Genomic DNA, 16,580 nt, shown 5'->3' with positions numbered 1-16,580 from the left:
TTATTGACTTATTGCAATCTGGGAACCCATTCGTGAGTGGGGGGGGGGGGGGGGGGGGCACCACCTCCTCTTGTGTGTAGAAACGGGAACGCGGTTTGGCTCCTCCCCTTTCATAGTCCACTTCCTCCCTGGTGCTTCAGCGTTTATTCCTACCGACAACAACACTACATGTTTAGGGCAGTGGTGCTGACAGATTCTGCTAACAGCAGAATCTGTCTTCCTTGAGAGAGATTACAGTGGCCCCTATAGGCTGGATCCTAACATAAACGCATAAATAACCATGAATAAATTCCAGGGGGGTCCCTGGCAAAATGAGTTAATTATAGCACCAAAACTTTAACCACTTCACCTGTATCAAGCTATTCAAAAAATAGCTGATCTACAAGGTCACAACGACGCCTTGTAGATTGGCTATTTTTGAAATGTTTTGACAAATGTTAATGTTTTGAAAATCGTTAGCCTCATTAGCATAATTGCCTAAGTCATATATTAAGGTTTTCAGAAAAAAAGGGACAAAAAAATCATCTCTTTGACTTTAGGCAATTAACCCATTAAGACTGGGGAACGCATCCGTGTGTCATTTTTTAGATTCCTTTGGCTATTCAAAAATAGCTGATCTACAAGCTCATAGAGTGGCACCGAGTGCCGCGCTATGAGCTTGCAGATCTGCTATTTTTTAAAAGAATTGTGAAAATGTGTGCAAATTTAAGCTTTGAATATATATTTTTTAAACATTTGTAAAATATGTTGTCCCAGGGAACCCCAGAAGCAAAGATTTGTTACAAAAATATATTTAGCTTGAAAATATATATATTCAAAGATTTGCACAAATGTTGACGATTTTTTGAAAAATAGCAGATCTACAAGCTCATAGCGCGGCACTCGGTGCCGCGCTATGAGCTTGTAGATCTGCTATTTTTGAATAGCCAAAGAAATCAAAAAATGTCAGATGCTTTCCCGGTCTATATGGGTAAAGAGAACAATAACATTTTACCTGAGTCATATTTATCTGCCATTATTTAGATCTGCCTAAAGCTCCATGCAAACCAAAAAAAAAGCTGTAAGCCCCCTACACACCAAGAAAAGCTAATTAATGTATTGTTTTTTCTTGGTGTGTATAGGGGTCTTCACACTACTCTCCTAACACTGCTGCCTTATTGCCTACTATGTCCTCAGCCTATCAGAAGAATGCTTGTACATTCCAAAATCAAGTCACCTCTGTGACTTCTGAGGCGGATGGTGATTTTGGAATGTAACAAGCGGCAGGATGAATCAGCAGTTTAGGAGAGTAGAGTGAAGGGCCATTCACACCGTGAGCACTATAACTATAACTATAAAAATATAGTTTTAAAAGTCAAGAGGATGGCAGCGTTCAAACCAACTATAAAAAGAATACAATGGTGAACGATATGGTTAGTTATCTTTATTGTTATAGTGCTCAGTGTAAGGTACTTTAGGCAGATATCACAATTTGGCCAAAATATGACTTTAGGCAATTATACAAGAGGCTAACGAAATGTTGGAATCATTCTGAACATTTTAAACACCAATCTACTGATGGTCCCCTAACCCTGGCACAAATGATTTTCAGATCAGGGTCCACACAGCCAAATACATGTAAATGTAGGGGTCCTTGACATGAAAATGTTTGAGAACCACACCGCTGTGTGTATAATATAATGCTTCAGACAGTACCGTACCGAGTACATGCACACAAAAGTAGGAAAACTATAAACACAGTGGTTCTCAAAGTGGGCTCCGGGGTGACCCCCAGGGGTCCTTGAGGGTGGGGGGGTACCAGGGGGTCCCCAGCAAAAGTATTTGATAGAGTGTCACAATCACGTACCATATTTTATACTTTGGCTATTCAAAAATAGCAGATATAGAAGCTCATAGAGCATCACTTCGTGCCACGCTATGAGCTTGTAGATCTGCCATTTTTTGAACAATTGTGAAAATTTGTGCACATCTTTGATTATATATATTTTTAAAGCAAACATCAAATCTTTGCCTCTGGGGGGCACAAACTCTTTTCAGATGGGGGTCCGCGGCCAAATACATATCAATTTTGGGGGGTCCTTGACTTGAGAAAGTTTGAGAACCACTGCTGCTGTAGACATTATTATATGCACACATAAGTAGGAAAAACTAAAGGATTCGATGAACCACACAGTCAGTCATAAATAAATACAGTATTATTATGGCCCAGATCCAGCCAGATAAGCTACAGTAGGTTAGTAACAGTGAGCCATTCTGTTGAAGGGGCGTTGGCTGCACCTGGAAAACACACCTGTTGTGAACATTGCCTCATGTTTTAAAACAAAACTGTGTCATTTCCTCTGTAATAGTGGAGTGTTACAGGAGTTTCACAACTATAGAATAACTGAATGAATGGTAAAAACCCAGAACATAACAAAAACATGGTTTTGACAATAGAAACAACTTGTAAAAACAACTGACTAAAAACTGGGTCACACATCTCCAGTGTGTAGCTGTTACAGGTGAACTGACCCTGATTTCTCATTTCCACTGTGATATAAGTGTTATATTATTATTATAGGAGTTTCACAACTATAGAAGAGCTGGATGGTAAAAACCCAGAACAAAACAAAAACATGGTTTTGACAATAGAAACTACTTTAAAAGTGGGTCACATCTCCAGTGTGTAGCTGTTACAGGTGAACTGACCCAAGACCAGAGGAGAGCAGTCACCTAGATCTTTAAACTATGACCCATATATGAGTTTTTCCTCAACATAATAAAACATGATAGTCAAACCTAAACGCAACAACGTGCACAGACAAGCCGCTACATATTAACACACAAAGCAAAGCAACTGTCACATTGCGAGAGAGAGAAACGGAGAGATAACTACTACTTTATATAAAGATGTCAAAAAGTCAAAGTTAAGCACTTTCGCCAGATGTTCTTCTTACCTGTCAGTCAGTCTCCCTTCACAGAACCCTCGTCTCGCACATTGTTTGTTTGTTTTTCTTTCGGTTCGGTTCAGTTCGGTTCACGATTTGACACACAAACACACCCTACAATAACAGCTGTATAACGTGTGTGTATGTGTATGTGTGTGTGTGGGGTGACTCGTCCCTCCTCCCTCCTCTAGTCCCAGCCTCTCCCCGTCCCGTCCCTCCCGTCCTCTCCCCGTCAGCCTCGGCTCGGACGAGTTCCCACAAGTTTCTCCCCGACTCTCCCGGTGTCTCCGCCCCGGGCCAGAGGCTCTGGAACGCGGCCTGCTATCTGCAAGCACATACCTCAGATACCGACCTCACCGGGGGGGGTATAGGGGGGGGGGGGCTGCGGGGCTCACCTGTGAGTCTATCGGCACGGCGCTATCGCCGACTTTAGTGGCCTTGTCGAATCCTGTGACCACAGAGGGCGCTGTTTTACAATGCACCTTCGACAGTTTTATTGCTTCTTTTTTTTTTTAAACCTTTTTTTTTGCATGTCCCGTTCATTCATAGGCCTACTACTACTACTCTGTGCCGAGAATAGCAGACCTACAAGCTCATAGCAGATTTACAAGCTCACAGTGAGCTTGTAGGTCTGCTATTCTCGGCCGTTCTTATCGGCGCGCGACGAAGCGTAGATTATAGGCAACATCAGCTCCACTCCACATTTCGATAGATCACCGATGTCGGTGTAAACCATGTAATAGAGCCCGATACCTCAACAACAACCACATGGTTCTGCTGTATGTATTGCTCTACTAAATCTCCTGTTTGGACTCTTTTTTTGGGGCCAGAATTGTTTATTGTTCGGATAATCATCTAGTGTGAAAATACTGAGGCAAGTGAAGGTTGTTATTGCTCAACACAGGGCTCTTGTGTTCTGTCTCAAGGGTGAGGTGTTACCAAACCAAACAGCAGGCCAGGCTACGCACGCATGCTTGTCTGATAACACTGTGGCGGGTGTACTCACAGCGGCACAGGAGGAGGCATGACATGAATACAGATCTAACCTGCTGTTAGATTAGATAGATCACTTACTGACTGTGTTCTGTTCACAGGTAGATTACAGGCAGCCAGGAGTGGTTCTTAAACGTTAATTTAATTCACCCGAAAATATGTTGTGTAAACTGTCAATACAAGATTTGTGTTGTTAAAATGTTTTAGTTTTTTTAATCCAAAATTACATTTTCAAGATTTAAAAAGGTTGATGTATATAGCTTTGGTTGGGGACCCCCAGGGGTTCTTGGGGGGGGGGGGGGGGGGGGGGGGTACCAGGTGGTCCCTAGCTAAATTAGTTTAACCACTGTAACCATATTTTATACTTTGGCTATTCAAAAATAGCAGATCTAAACTCATAGCTTGTTTTGCACAAATCTTGAAGATTTGTGCAAATCTTTAAAAAATTATAATTTACAAGCTAACATTTTTAACAAAAATCTTTGCTTCTGGGGGTCCCTGCCACAAACTCTTGTCAGATGGGGGGATGCATATCAATTTTGGGGGTCCTTGACTTGAAACACTGGTGTAAAGTGATTAAACAGATTTTGCTATATTAACTCATTTAGCTGGGGACACCCTTTAAAGGAAAGGAAAGGACCCCTGGGGGTCCCTGGACCCCACTTTGAGAACCAGTGAGCTAGATGAGTGTTCAGACTCAGAGATGGATTACAGGACAGACAGACAGACAGACAGACAGACAGACAGGCCTTAAGCCTCTTCACATCCCCAGACTCCTGATCCCGTTAAGCTACCAGGCAGCTACAACACCCGATACACACGTTCTCAGTCCATAGAATGGGCCTGTTATCAGGGTTGTCAGTCCATAAGTATGGCCCAGTAGGCCCCTACTGGCCTCCCAGGAGACTCTGGTAGGCCGTTATCAACCACTCTTATGGGTGATGCAATGTTAAGGTATGTGTTGTCACGTGACCTGCCCAAAGATGGCGGACATCAATGCTTTAATTATATTATACTTTTAAGAACGTTTCAGCACTTAAACGTCTTGGCACTTACATGCATATTGTTAACATTTCCAGCAAGGACATGGGCATTTATTTTATTTGTAGTACACAAAGTTTATTTCGCCACAATCTACGGACTTCTCTCAGCTTGTTTCTGTTGCGATGTTACTATGGCAACCTCAGTAACAATCTCCGCCTACTACGTCCGTTTCCGTTTCCGTATCCGTTCTAGACCGGATATCTGTTTCCGTTCTCGCGTTGCCAGAAAACTATTTCACTATGATAACAGTCTGGTCACGCGAGACTATCCCAGACCGGATATCTGCTTCGAATTGGAGGGAATCAATAGCACCCAGCTGTTAACTCCTCAAAGTAAGTCCCGTTTTATTAAGTTCTATGCATGTATTTTTAAGAAATAAATCGTTAAATATACACCACAACACGATAGAACATGTTACTATGTAGCAAGTTTGTTGATCTGTAGCCTTAGATCAAGACTATTGTAGATTAGTATTATCGAGTCTTCCTTTTACCGTCGTATCCACGAGAGTCTTAGCGAACACATCCCCGTTTGTCCTGGCATTTTACCAGTAAAGTCCGTATTTCTCCAAACGTGTACAAATACAAGATATAAGGTGCTTACCCGCTTGCCCCAAATGTTACCTAGGTGTCTGGGGTACTTGTGTAATGTATTAGTCCATATTTTCCAATAAATAAGTGTTTTAATCCCGTCTGTGGCCGATTCTGTCGGAAGTTCCTAATGGGTGTTAGTGACGGGGCGCATCTGGTGAACGCCGGAATTACACTCAATGTAAACAGGAATTAAACGAGGGGGGGAATGGCGTTCGGTCACAGATGGGATTAAAACACTTCTTTATTGACAAATATGGACTAATACATTGCATAAATACTCCGGACACCTAGTTAATATTTGGGGCAAGCACCTAATACTTTGCATTTTGTACATGTGTTACTGGTGACATTCATCAAAATCGATAAAATACATCTACGATATCTGCCCTGTGCAATGTTTGTTACAGAGCCCTAAAACATGGTTCTTGTAAAATTTTCAGACCACGGACCCCTTAACAGAGAGACAATTAACCACTGACTCTGTATGCAAGAACCTGTTCTGGACATATAGGCCAAGCTATACCAACCTCAACAGGCTAATTGAGGGCAAAAGGTCTGCCTTTTTTCAACACCAAACCTCCTCTCCTAAAATAGCATATCTACAAGCTCACAACACTTTGAAAAATGTCAGTGAGACCCCTGAGAGAGAAATTAAGCAGGGACCCCCACACATGTTGTATTGTAGATTACACTTTTTGCCAGACCCAGGGGGTCTGGCTTACATGAGGCTTTGTACCTGTTTTCTCCATACATGGGCATGGTCACTTTGTCCTTAGGCCCCAGCCATAAAAGTCTGTCCCCCTTTCGTCCATACATGGGCATACACAGGCTGACACGTCATGTGAAGTCCGGCTTAGCCGTGACGTAGTGCTCTGATCTTATAAAGTAAGATCAGAGCTAATAAGTACTTATTCTGGGTCTGGCAAAACCAGGTCTCCTGGTCTTGTTCATAGATTATTGTTTCTCCAGACATTATCCACGTAGACCATCAATACTTAGTTGGAAACATGACATTTGACCTGTTGTGAGCTTGTAGGTCTGCTATTTTTGGCAAATGTTCCTACCAGAATAGGGATGCTAGGGTTCAAATGGTTAATGTAAAAATAATAATAATAATTGCCCCCCTGTAGTAAACTTGTTAATCTGTTCTTTTTGGCATAGTACAAAATAATTTAGTAGGCTTAATAAATAATTCAGTAGGCTTAAATTTCTTACCGTGATAATGTCATGATCATTTGGTCTGTAACTTTACTGTGCATAGTGAAAGTCAAACTTGTCTCATGTTTCCAATGTGCCAGTAGAATAAACAATGTCAATGTGTTATTGGATGGTCAACACATTAGTCCATACCCTTATTATTATTTAAGAATTCTATACATATTGGCATTATTCAGATTTTGCACTCTGAATAATGCATTAGTTTGTAGTAATAAATAATGTGATTTGTTATAATTTTTTTCTTGTTTAAATAGGTCGACATGGGCAAATTTAAGACATTCAGACCGTACATCAAAGTCCAACAGATTCCAGGAGGAAGAGGAGGAAGGACAAGGACGTACAAAAGTTACCTGCAGAGAGACCAAGAAGGGACCAGACCCGTGTCCAAGAAGCTACCAGCCTGCTTCTTGTCACCAGCAGCACATGAGAGTGACTGTGACCAAGCCTCGGCTAGCACCAGTCGTCAAGAGAGCAATGCCACTGTGGAGGCATGGCAACGAGTACGCCAAATACTCCTCACTGTCAGTTCTGAGCTCCTTTGCCCTCCAGAAGAGACAGCCTGCACAGTTTGCAGTGTTTCCCTCACTGATGGAAGTGAGCTGTGGCGATGCAGCGACTGTGGTAGTGAGGCCTTCTTCTGTTCGGCATGTGTCAAGAAAGTCCATCAGAGCACTGGCGTGGTGCATGTGCTAGAAAAATGGGAGGTTTGTATCACTCAGAGATGAGAATCAACTTTATTGTCACATCACAGGTTTTCAGGTGTAAAGAAGTGGGCGAAATTATCTTTTGTGCAAGCTCCATCGTTGTAGTCGTTTCGTTTCAGAAAGGAGGGCCAGGAGAGCAATATCAAAATGTTGCCCACCATATGAATAGTGGGCAACTGAATGAGCTTAACATATTAACTCTGTGTAAATGTAGGGCCTAAGTCTTCTGTCCGTGCCTATACATATTACTTCTATATAGCAGAAGTCATGTAGACTCTTATTATTCTTACATGTTGTAATTTACTGTGCTTTAAGAAGTTTGTTGTGATTTTCTTTTTATCGTTAAGGCAGGCGAATTTCAACAGAGGATTCCTGATGGCTTCAGCTGGAATTGGTCGAGGAAGGATGGCCACCAATGCCAAATGTCATATGACCGTGTACTGAAAGTATTCGACTATCAAGGTACTTAACATTTTTAGATGTCACGAAGCAGTCATATCCTTCCTGTATAATTAGGAAAATTCTGAAGAACTAAAATGTAGGCAACACCACCTCACACCTGTTCTGTGTGTCATAAATTCTAGGAAGGTCTCATGATGTTTGCCTGCAGTTCTGTCAGTGCGAAGCCGAAGTCGCAACACTTCTTCGGTATAGCCTTTGGCCGGCTACCGCAAAGAGACCCCAAAGCGCCGTTTCAATCAAACTGATGGACATGATCTGCAGGTTGCAACTTGAGTGTGGTGCATCACTGAAGGCCATCTGTGCAGCCATTCAGTATTCCTCAGTGTCTTCCAAGGTTTGCTGAATAGTAGCTGTTATCTATATGATTCCTCTTTTACCATCACCAGCTTGTTATGCATTTTAGTAGTGACAGCCCTGTTGAGAATATGACTGTTTCCATTACAGTGCCAAGACCTCTACCGCCTTCTGGTAAAAGAGGCATATGAAGAATACAGGCATCTGAGATACCAGTTGACTACACTGCGCCATCTTGGGCCTGATGTAACTGATGGGACACAGTGTCCTGTTTGTCCACAAGTATGCTGTGTTAAATTAAGGATGTTTATTTTATGCTGTGTTAAATTAAGGATGTTTATTTTATGCTGTGTTAAATTAAGGATGTTTATTAATGCAGCTTTATTAATGGGCTACAGAACCCTTGAACTAAGCTTTAATTCTCTCTGTGAACATAACACATGAAACAAAATAACAATGCAACTATACAAAATACAGATAAATGGGGCTGGATTGTTTCATGAAACAGCATTGACCATTAACCCCAAAAAAAGGATTACTTGGAATACTGAATTTTGTGTTTTTTAAATCAAATAACTCAAATCAGGATCAAGTTATACAATTATAGTTTTATCACAACATCCCAAGTAATATTTAATTTGAAAGTGATCACTAACACATATCTATTGTTATACAATTTAATCCTTATTTATTGTAGGAAGATGGAGTTCTGGTTCTGGCTGCAGATGGACTGTTTGGTCTACCACGGAAGAAGTCATCGGGGAGAAGCTTTGAAGGACCCAAGCACTTCAACCACTTCTTTTCTCCCCAGGATGATGTTGACGCCTTTGTACAGAAGCAGCAACATACACCCGAGGAGGTAAGAGTTTGACTATATTTCATCATTTGCTGCCTCTTTACTGTTATTTAAAAATCCAAGAATTGTTATTACAGTGGATTTATTCTAAATTCATGTCTGTACGTGCTATATTGTGAGAGAGTAATTGTACTTTCCAACTTTTACAGGGTTGTGCCAGCTTTCAAGCAGGTAGTGCCCTCAGGTCAAAAGTAAAAAATGCCAAATTGGATGAAACGGGGGTTTTTGGCATAGCGTGTAAACATGAGCATCCACGGCGCTTTCTTAGCCTTAAGAGAGGCGAGAGGTACAGCAAATCTCCTTGGCACATCCAATTCACAGTGCGTTAAAATATCCAGATTCAGCTCACATTTTGATCTTTTCTCTAGCCTTTCGAATGCTGTGTACCTCATCAGAGAACTCCAAGAAGACGTGGGGAAAAACAAAAAACTTGTGTTCATGTATGACATAGCATGCAAGTTAAAGCCTCATTTGGAGGTAATCTGTTCTGCATTTTGGCCTGATCCTTGCTTTGTAATAGCTAAACATGATAACAGAAACACAGTTAGTACAAATGTATGTGGACTCAAAACCTCTACCATACATTTAGTGTATGGCTTCAGTAATGCAGTATTCTCATTTCTCTTTTTTCTTCTTTCAGAAGTATTACCCAGATCTCCTGACGAAAACAACGTATGCTGTTCCTGCATTCCACGCCTATGGGCACGGTGTTGTTTGTCAGGTTATTTTGTTCATTTTGTTTTCAAAGTCTATTGTCAATTTGTCACAGACGGTAAACTAACTTGGATATTTACTTCTGGCTTTGGTTCAATGTTTTCTAGATTTCTCAGGGTTGTAGGAATGCTGAGGGTGCAGGCCTTAGTGACGGGGAGCAGTTGGAACGACTGTGGTCATTCCTTCGCCGCTTTGGAAAAGTCACAAAAGAAATGACCCCATCACACAGAATTGACCTGCTGACTGATGCCCTGCTGCACTACAGTGCAAAGATAAGAAAAAGCCAAGGTGATGAAGGGTTGTGATTGTGTTTCACTCTCTCTGGTCTTAGATGCAGTATGCTCATAATTTACTAAAATGTTTGTAAATTAAAAATGTTGGCATCATGTTCAAAAGGATTCTGTGGCATTTCTCAGCAAATGTGCCATAGGTCAGATGCAGTAACATGTTTAACCAGTCTGAATTAAATTGCATTGAATTAAAAGATTGGCTACAACAGCCTAATTCAGCCTAATTTCTGTACTCAACATGAGAATAATCAGAAACCTGGATCAGCCAACGCCTTACCAGATTGTAACTGTTGCACATGTATTACACCTGTGACAATTGTGCAGTGTTTGGCTAATGAGTTTGTTACATCTATATAACAGAAACCTGTGTTTGAAAACCTAAAGGTGAATTATTTTAGACTATTAACAAAACTCTTTGAAGAATGTGTTATTTATGATTCTATATTGTTCTAAGATGTTTTATCAATGTATCAAACACCTTTTTCAGTGGTTGGTGTCCTAACCCCCTATCCACAGGGCCACTGTATTTTCTTTAGCATGAACTTGTCATGCATAATGTTCATTATAATATTTGCTTCCGCCCCTTAGTGTGTTGAGTTGTTGTGAAAATAAATAGGTAATAATATGTCCTCCTTTTTCTCATTTTAAAGCAAAAGCCCTGTGTCTGAAAGCTGAAAAAGTCAATTCAGTTGAAGAGGAAGCAAACCGAGAAATGGCTGAAATCATGAAACAGACAGGTACAATGTTGTTTTCTTCCAAAATTTGGATTGCTAAGGGTATGGGATTTGGGACTGCTCCTTTGTCATTTAAGAACTAAAACAAGTCCCCCACCATGAAGACTAGGGGTTGAATCTACTACCTGGCCGCTCCAATAAACACATTTGGCCAACCTTGTGGGAGGAAAGCAGGCAGGGAGGGTGTTCTCTGTTGCTGCACTAGTGATTCCTACAGGTTGGTCAGGGTGCCTCCTCAGTGGGATGTGTAACTGAGAACAATAGCGTGTACTTCCACATGCATTATGTCCTCCTGGTGAAACTTTTTCTACCTCTACCTACCTGTGCCTTTTTTGGGGGGCTCAGGGCACCCCTGTATAAAACGTTTTCACAAAACGTCATAAATATGTACATTATTTCCCCTAAGATACAGTATGGCATGAGGAAAACTTGAGACAGATTGAAAATGACTTCATACTTGAATTTTAACCACTTGAATCCCAGCATTGCTATTCTGGGGGGAACATTCGCCAAAAATAGTAGATCTACAAGCGTGCTGTTGTAGATCACAAGATATTGTGGTGTTCGAAAAAGAACGCACCAAGTACAGTGCAAGTATAGAGGGGCTAAGTGTTAAACTGAAGTGATACTGATAAATTCCAAATAAGTATTCTGCAGCACCCCTGGACTTGTGTCAGACCACCCACTTTGAGAAACCCTGCTATAGTGTTTGTTCTGTAACAGGGGTCTTCCCGTCTCGCCAGCTATTTAATAAACAGAAAATACATGTTCAGGTGGGTTGCCAATTTCAGCCAATCAGGAGAGTACCCATTTATCAGCTTCAATTTGATAGTGTTCCAGTTCCAATTTTGTCTGCTCATTACTTTATCACTTCCAATTTCACTTGTTTAACCTGTGTCCTGTGTTAGCTCTCTCTCCTGATTGGATAAAATTGGTATCCCGACCTGAAAATGCATTTTCTGTTTAATAAAGAGCTGACATGGACACTCCTGTTACTGAACACACTCTATCAATGAGTGCTATCAGAATATAGGGCTATTTAACCCCTTTTAAATATATATTGTATTTTAATATTTCATATTTTTGTTGCAAGGCCTCACAGAGCTAGACGTACAGCAGTGGGCAGAGCAGTACAAAACAGAGGCCAAGAAGTCTATTGATTGGACCTGGGAGGAGGATTACGTCCAAAAATTAGTGGAGCACCAGGAACTGTGAGTGTGTGTGTGTGTGTGTATGTGCTGCAAAACATGTTTCTGTTTCTCATTGTGATAAATGTCATGTTGCATATTGAACAAGTCCTTCCTTCAGGATGGCTCTAACTGTTCTGTTGTGGTCATAGCTGCGACAATATTGCAAGCATATCTCTGTAGTTCAGTACCATGGAATTGAATCAGCTGATGTAAAGCTGAACAGGTTGTTGAGACATTTTTTGCATTCTTATTTTTCCAGAGAAGGCTTGAACAGCGTGACCAGCTCTAATCCTGACCTCACTACACGTTTGGAAAAGTAAGTATACATACAAACAAGCATCCCAAAACAGCTGTAGCACAACAAGTTTGCAAATATGTGCTTATTTCTCGATTGTAACAATGCTTCTTGGTAATACATTTTACACCATGGGAAAGCCTGTTTATTTATGTGTGTTGTGGCCATAAAAAATGCAACCCAAAAATCCCTGCCAATGCCAAACAGCTTATTCTGCTGTTGCTGTTTTTTTGAGCTTCCCAAGCAGTGTACATGGGGTACCTGCGGCCTCCGTGTCTCCCCATAGGAGCCCCCTCAGACCTCCAGGCCATTAAGAGACCGTTTCACTAATCTTGTCTGAGGGACATGCCTTCATTTTCCCATACACCTGCTTGTGTATGGGAAAGTCCCTCTGTTCTTATGGAGGCTTTTTTTCCGGGAGAGGTGAACAACCTAGGATCTCCTGGACTCTGGGTCTGGATCCCACTCTAACAGACCTGTGTTAGAGTCGGATCGACTCTAACAGTTAGTTACCCCATGTACCCCCAGGTACCATGGGTATATTTGAAAGTACACCTAGCTTGTTCGTCCTCTTAACTTTAAATGTGGACTGTTCTTTTTCTACTACCTGGGGGATTACAGCCTGGGCACTGATGAGCATGTCACTGTGTTTACATACCACTTTCAGGTTGGAGAAGAAGCTACAGACTATTGAGAGGAAACAATGTCTTCGTGAAAGATGGACGTCTGAACGATGTGTACACTACCAAACTGTGATAGAAGACAAAAAGCGACACCACACACTGCAGGCCATCTACAGACTGGTCTTGGAGCGCAGGTTCTTATGCGGCCTTGTGAGGAAATATGCCGGTAAGTAAATATAGCAATTGTTCGTTGTTTAAAAACTTTAGAAATTAAATCATAAATGTATGTAAATGTATGAATCCTTTGTATTGCAGATGGACAGAAGATTGCCATCAGGCTGTCAAAAAAGATAACCATGATTGGTCAGAAGATCAAACGATCGGTGAAAGACTTCAACACCTCCACAACAGCAGCTGACAAGCCCCTGGAGTACCATGAAGTGCTGGAAGTTGACAACCCCATCTGGTCAACAATGGTCAACTCCACCAATGATGTGGAAATGTCCCTTAAACAGAGACTATTTGTTTTGTTGAACACTGCAAAAAGGGCATCAGAAGAGAAGTCGTACCTGGTAGAGGACTGCCGGTCAGGAAAGCTTTTCTACGAGAAGCAAATTCAAGAGCTGGACAAATGCATCCTACCAGACAATCTGCAGTTAATGTCATCTAGACAGGACAAAGGTGCTAATGCTGCTTTGCTTTGCAAGAGAAGGGAATTCTCCAGCTGTCTCGCGGAGTATGTGAATCTTATCCAAACATTAGATGTCTTGGATAAGGTTGTGTACAGCACTGACTCGGACATTAGCACAGACTCCGACACTGATGAGGGGGATGAGGAGGAGGAGGAACTGGAGGAGCAGTCAGTGCAGTAAAAGGCTGCCGTGTTGTGCTCAGATGGGTGGGCTGTGAACACTATTTCAAGTGCGCCCTGATCCAGAAAGGGTTGGCAACCACTGCCAATTGAATATGAACATTGTGAACCTGCTATGAATGTGGGAGTCATAAACAAAATGTCCCTTTTCCTCAAACTTTTTGTATCAAATTTTATGTTGTCAGGTAAGGGTAACTGGTAAGAGAGACTGATAGCTGAGACACCCATGTCATCAGATTATGTTTGAATTGGTTGCAGTGGTACTATACAATTTCAATGGCCTTCTGTGGTGTGTGTGATAGAATTCTCTATTGGACCAGCATACTGGATTTCAGTGAGTTCACTACTTTCAACCTGCCTTCCCTATTTTGGGCATGTCATTATCGGTGTGGCGAACATTTAAAAACATTAAAACATGAAAGCATTGCAGATTTACAAGCTCACAATGTATTGCAAGCTTGCAGTTCAGCTTTTTTGAATGTTTTTAAGTGGTTGGGTGCATGTCAATATCTGAGAGGATTGCTAAAAGGAGCTACATATGTTAATAAATACCTACTTATTAGAGATTACCTGAACCCGCTGTGCCATAAAATGTCTTATCCTTCCCTAAAATCCCACAAAGCTGTCTCAAAAGGACATTTAAAGTAGCCTAAAGGGAGTGTTCTGTCAATAGAGTACAAGTGTACTTAATAGACCCCTTAACAGACGACGTCACACTGATAAGAACCAGTATGCGTGCAACCAGTATGCGTGCAATGAAACCCATTCTGTCAGGTCTCGCTAGGACGCGCCTCACTAGCCAACACACAAGAGGGGGTTGGGGTGCACTGAAACCAGCGTACCCCGAAACAACAGGTTGAGAATTGATTGCATGAAACAATCACCTGTGCGTCCAGTCTCAATGCTAGTAAACAAATAATTGGTCTATGGGTCAGTAATTCTATCATAAGACATACTCCTCTTAGGCCAAACATGTTAGGCCAAATGTTTCTACATTTCTTGGCCATATGTTTCTACATTTCTTGGCCATGATATATTTTCGACATTTATAATGCAGAATGTAAATTCTTTTTTTGTTTTTTTTCCTGTTGTAAATTCCATGCTTATCTTGACGTTAAGAACGTGAAACAAAGCAAATGAGTTACTTGTTGTATGCTTGGATGCTTGGCTGACTGTTGACCTAATAATAAACACTCCAATAAAACAATGTAGCCTTCCCTGGATTTGGGAAACAAACACATGTGTGTACCACTTTGTCACATTTATTCTCCTTATTTAGCTGCTGGACCCAACCTTTTTATGGTTAAACTTAATGTAATGAAATGAGCGCATAATGTAATACCAGATTTTTGCATAATGTAATGTGTTACATTAAGAACCAATAGGTAGCCACTGTTATTACAATGTAATAACTGTTATTACAATGTAATAACAGTTTATAATGTAATAACAGCTCATGTTGTTGAGAAAAGTGTTTCTTCTCTTAATCCAGACATGCAAAAGTGTCGCTTTTCAGCTACAGTCACCTTTTTCAACCCAAATAGGGCAATTGTGTGACACCTGACCTGAAAGAAAACAATATGTTGTCACCTTTTTCACCTCGGGGCTGTTTGCATGCCTGTTAATCTTAATGTCAGTATCATGTTTAGTAGCATGGTAACTGGTCAGTATTATGTCAGTATCATGATGGTATCATGGTCATTAATTCACAATATGAGCCGTTATTACATTTTGAGTTGCTACAAGGTGCTGCAGTGCTGTTTGCTCCGCAGTCAAGCCACAGTATGTCTACATAGGCAGTGTTGTGATTTCGTTTGACCAACCATGTGGTCCCTTAATAGTCTCCATCTAACTAAGGGTGGTGAGTGATGTTTCAGTTGAGATGACACCAGGCTAGTATCACACGGCGAGTTCTGAAGTTTAGTACACACAGAGAATATATATACTGTATTGGACACTGACGTGACCAGAAGATATGAGACAAAGGCAAGAACAGAGTGGGTAGGAATAAAACATGCATCTCGTATCATTGTGCACAGACGTCAGTCTCTGATTAAGTGCTGATGGTCATTGAATCACAGGTATCAATTATGCTTACGTATGAGTGATTCACCACATACATGTGTGTGTGTACTGGGTCAAGCAGATAAGGTCATAATTCCTAACAGGTTTTACGCACACTTCCCCTTGCTGTGCTTTATGTTGGCTCCCACAGTGTCAGTTTGCTTGCCATCAGTTCTAGATGCCTGACACTGTGGCCTGCCAGCCTCATCCTTCTCTCTGACCTAGTCTGTTATCCGTGTTAGGCCCCATAGAGGTCCACGTTTCTGATGTGATCCTCCCTTGTGACACTCACTGCCACTCACTCGTAGCATTCTTGACCCCATACAGTACTGATTGTATACTGTAGCTACAAACAGCCATGTCTTGAGGTCAGCTCTCATGTCAGAATTGCACACTTCAAACCCATAGGCATTCAAGGCAAGTGCCTCTGGACCTTGACATCTCCAGGTATCGAGGCATTAACTGATAAATGATGTTTGGTAGCCTACTGCAAATCTAGTTTGATGCCAATCCTTACTGTAGTTACATTTTGAATGCAGAACCTTAACTTGTAACAGAGTATTTCTACATTCTGGGATTGATGCATGCGTTTGTGTAGTTGAGGGCCTTGAGGCAGTCTCATGGCCAGGGGGCCCATAGACTCAATATCCCTGCATAGAACGATGTTTGGCACTACTATAAACTTCTTCTTCGAGTCCATAGCAATCT

The 16,580-nt window shown here is 41.4% G+C and overlaps 2 protein-coding genes across 5 annotated transcripts in view; one reads left to right on the top strand and one right to left on the bottom strand.

Moving 5' to 3' along the window:
* Positions 1-16,580, bottom strand: part of sh2d3a (SH2 domain containing 3A) — a 67,036-nt gene that overhangs the window by 25,962 nt on the left and 24,494 nt on the right. The window contains exons 1-2 of one of the 4 annotated variants that reach the window (XM_084074334.1): positions 2,937-3,073; positions 65-149 (exon numbers count right to left, since the gene is read on the bottom strand). The exons of 2 other annotated variants lie outside the window; for them this stretch is intronic. In XM_084074334.1, the coding sequence (XP_083930460.1) occupies positions 65-114 (50 nt within the window). In that variant the 5' untranslated portion in view covers positions 115-149; positions 2,937-3,073. Of the gene's footprint in view, positions 1-64; positions 150-2,936; positions 3,074-16,580 lie in introns of those variants that run through there. One more of the 4 variants, XM_084074335.1, reaches the window with a different exon arrangement.
* LOC311057364 (uncharacterized protein) lies at positions 5,242-15,015 on the top strand. Its single transcript, XM_084074318.1, has 15 exons — positions 5,242-5,296; positions 7,030-7,479; positions 7,827-7,941; positions 8,064-8,275; positions 8,386-8,517; positions 8,933-9,094; positions 9,241-9,377; positions 9,460-9,568; positions 9,732-9,812; positions 9,913-10,093; positions 10,746-10,832; positions 11,923-12,040; positions 12,279-12,335; positions 12,982-13,163; positions 13,253-15,015. Exons 2-15 carry the CDS (start codon positions 7,036-7,038, stop codon positions 13,807-13,809), a joined length of 2,574 nt encoding a protein of 857 aa, XP_083930444.1. The 5' UTR covers positions 5,242-5,296; positions 7,030-7,035; the 3' UTR covers positions 13,810-15,015.

The sequence above is a fragment of the Gymnoscopelus microlampas genome (genome assembly GCF_963454915.1).
Source record: "Gymnoscopelus microlampas genome assembly, chromosome: 2".
NCBI lineage: Eukaryota > Metazoa > Chordata > Actinopteri > Myctophiformes > Myctophidae > Gymnoscopelus > Gymnoscopelus microlampas.
Note: the sequence above shows the minus strand (reverse complement) of the source record. Positions and strands in the feature narration are given on the sequence as shown.

Bases quoted from the DNA above. Each gene is read 5' to 3' on its own strand.
- LOC311057364 (XM_084074318.1), top strand. From the start codon at position 7,036: ATGGGCAAATTTAAGACATTCAGACCGTACATCAAAGTCCAACAGATT. The intron at 7,480-7,826 runs GTTTGTATCACT...TTTATCGTTAAG, and splicing joins ATGTGCTAGAAAAATGGGAG to GCAGGCGAATTTCAACAGAG. The intron at 7,942-8,063 runs GTACTTAACATT...CATAAATTCTAG, and splicing joins GAAAGTATTCGACTATCAAG to GAAGGTCTCATGATGTTTGC.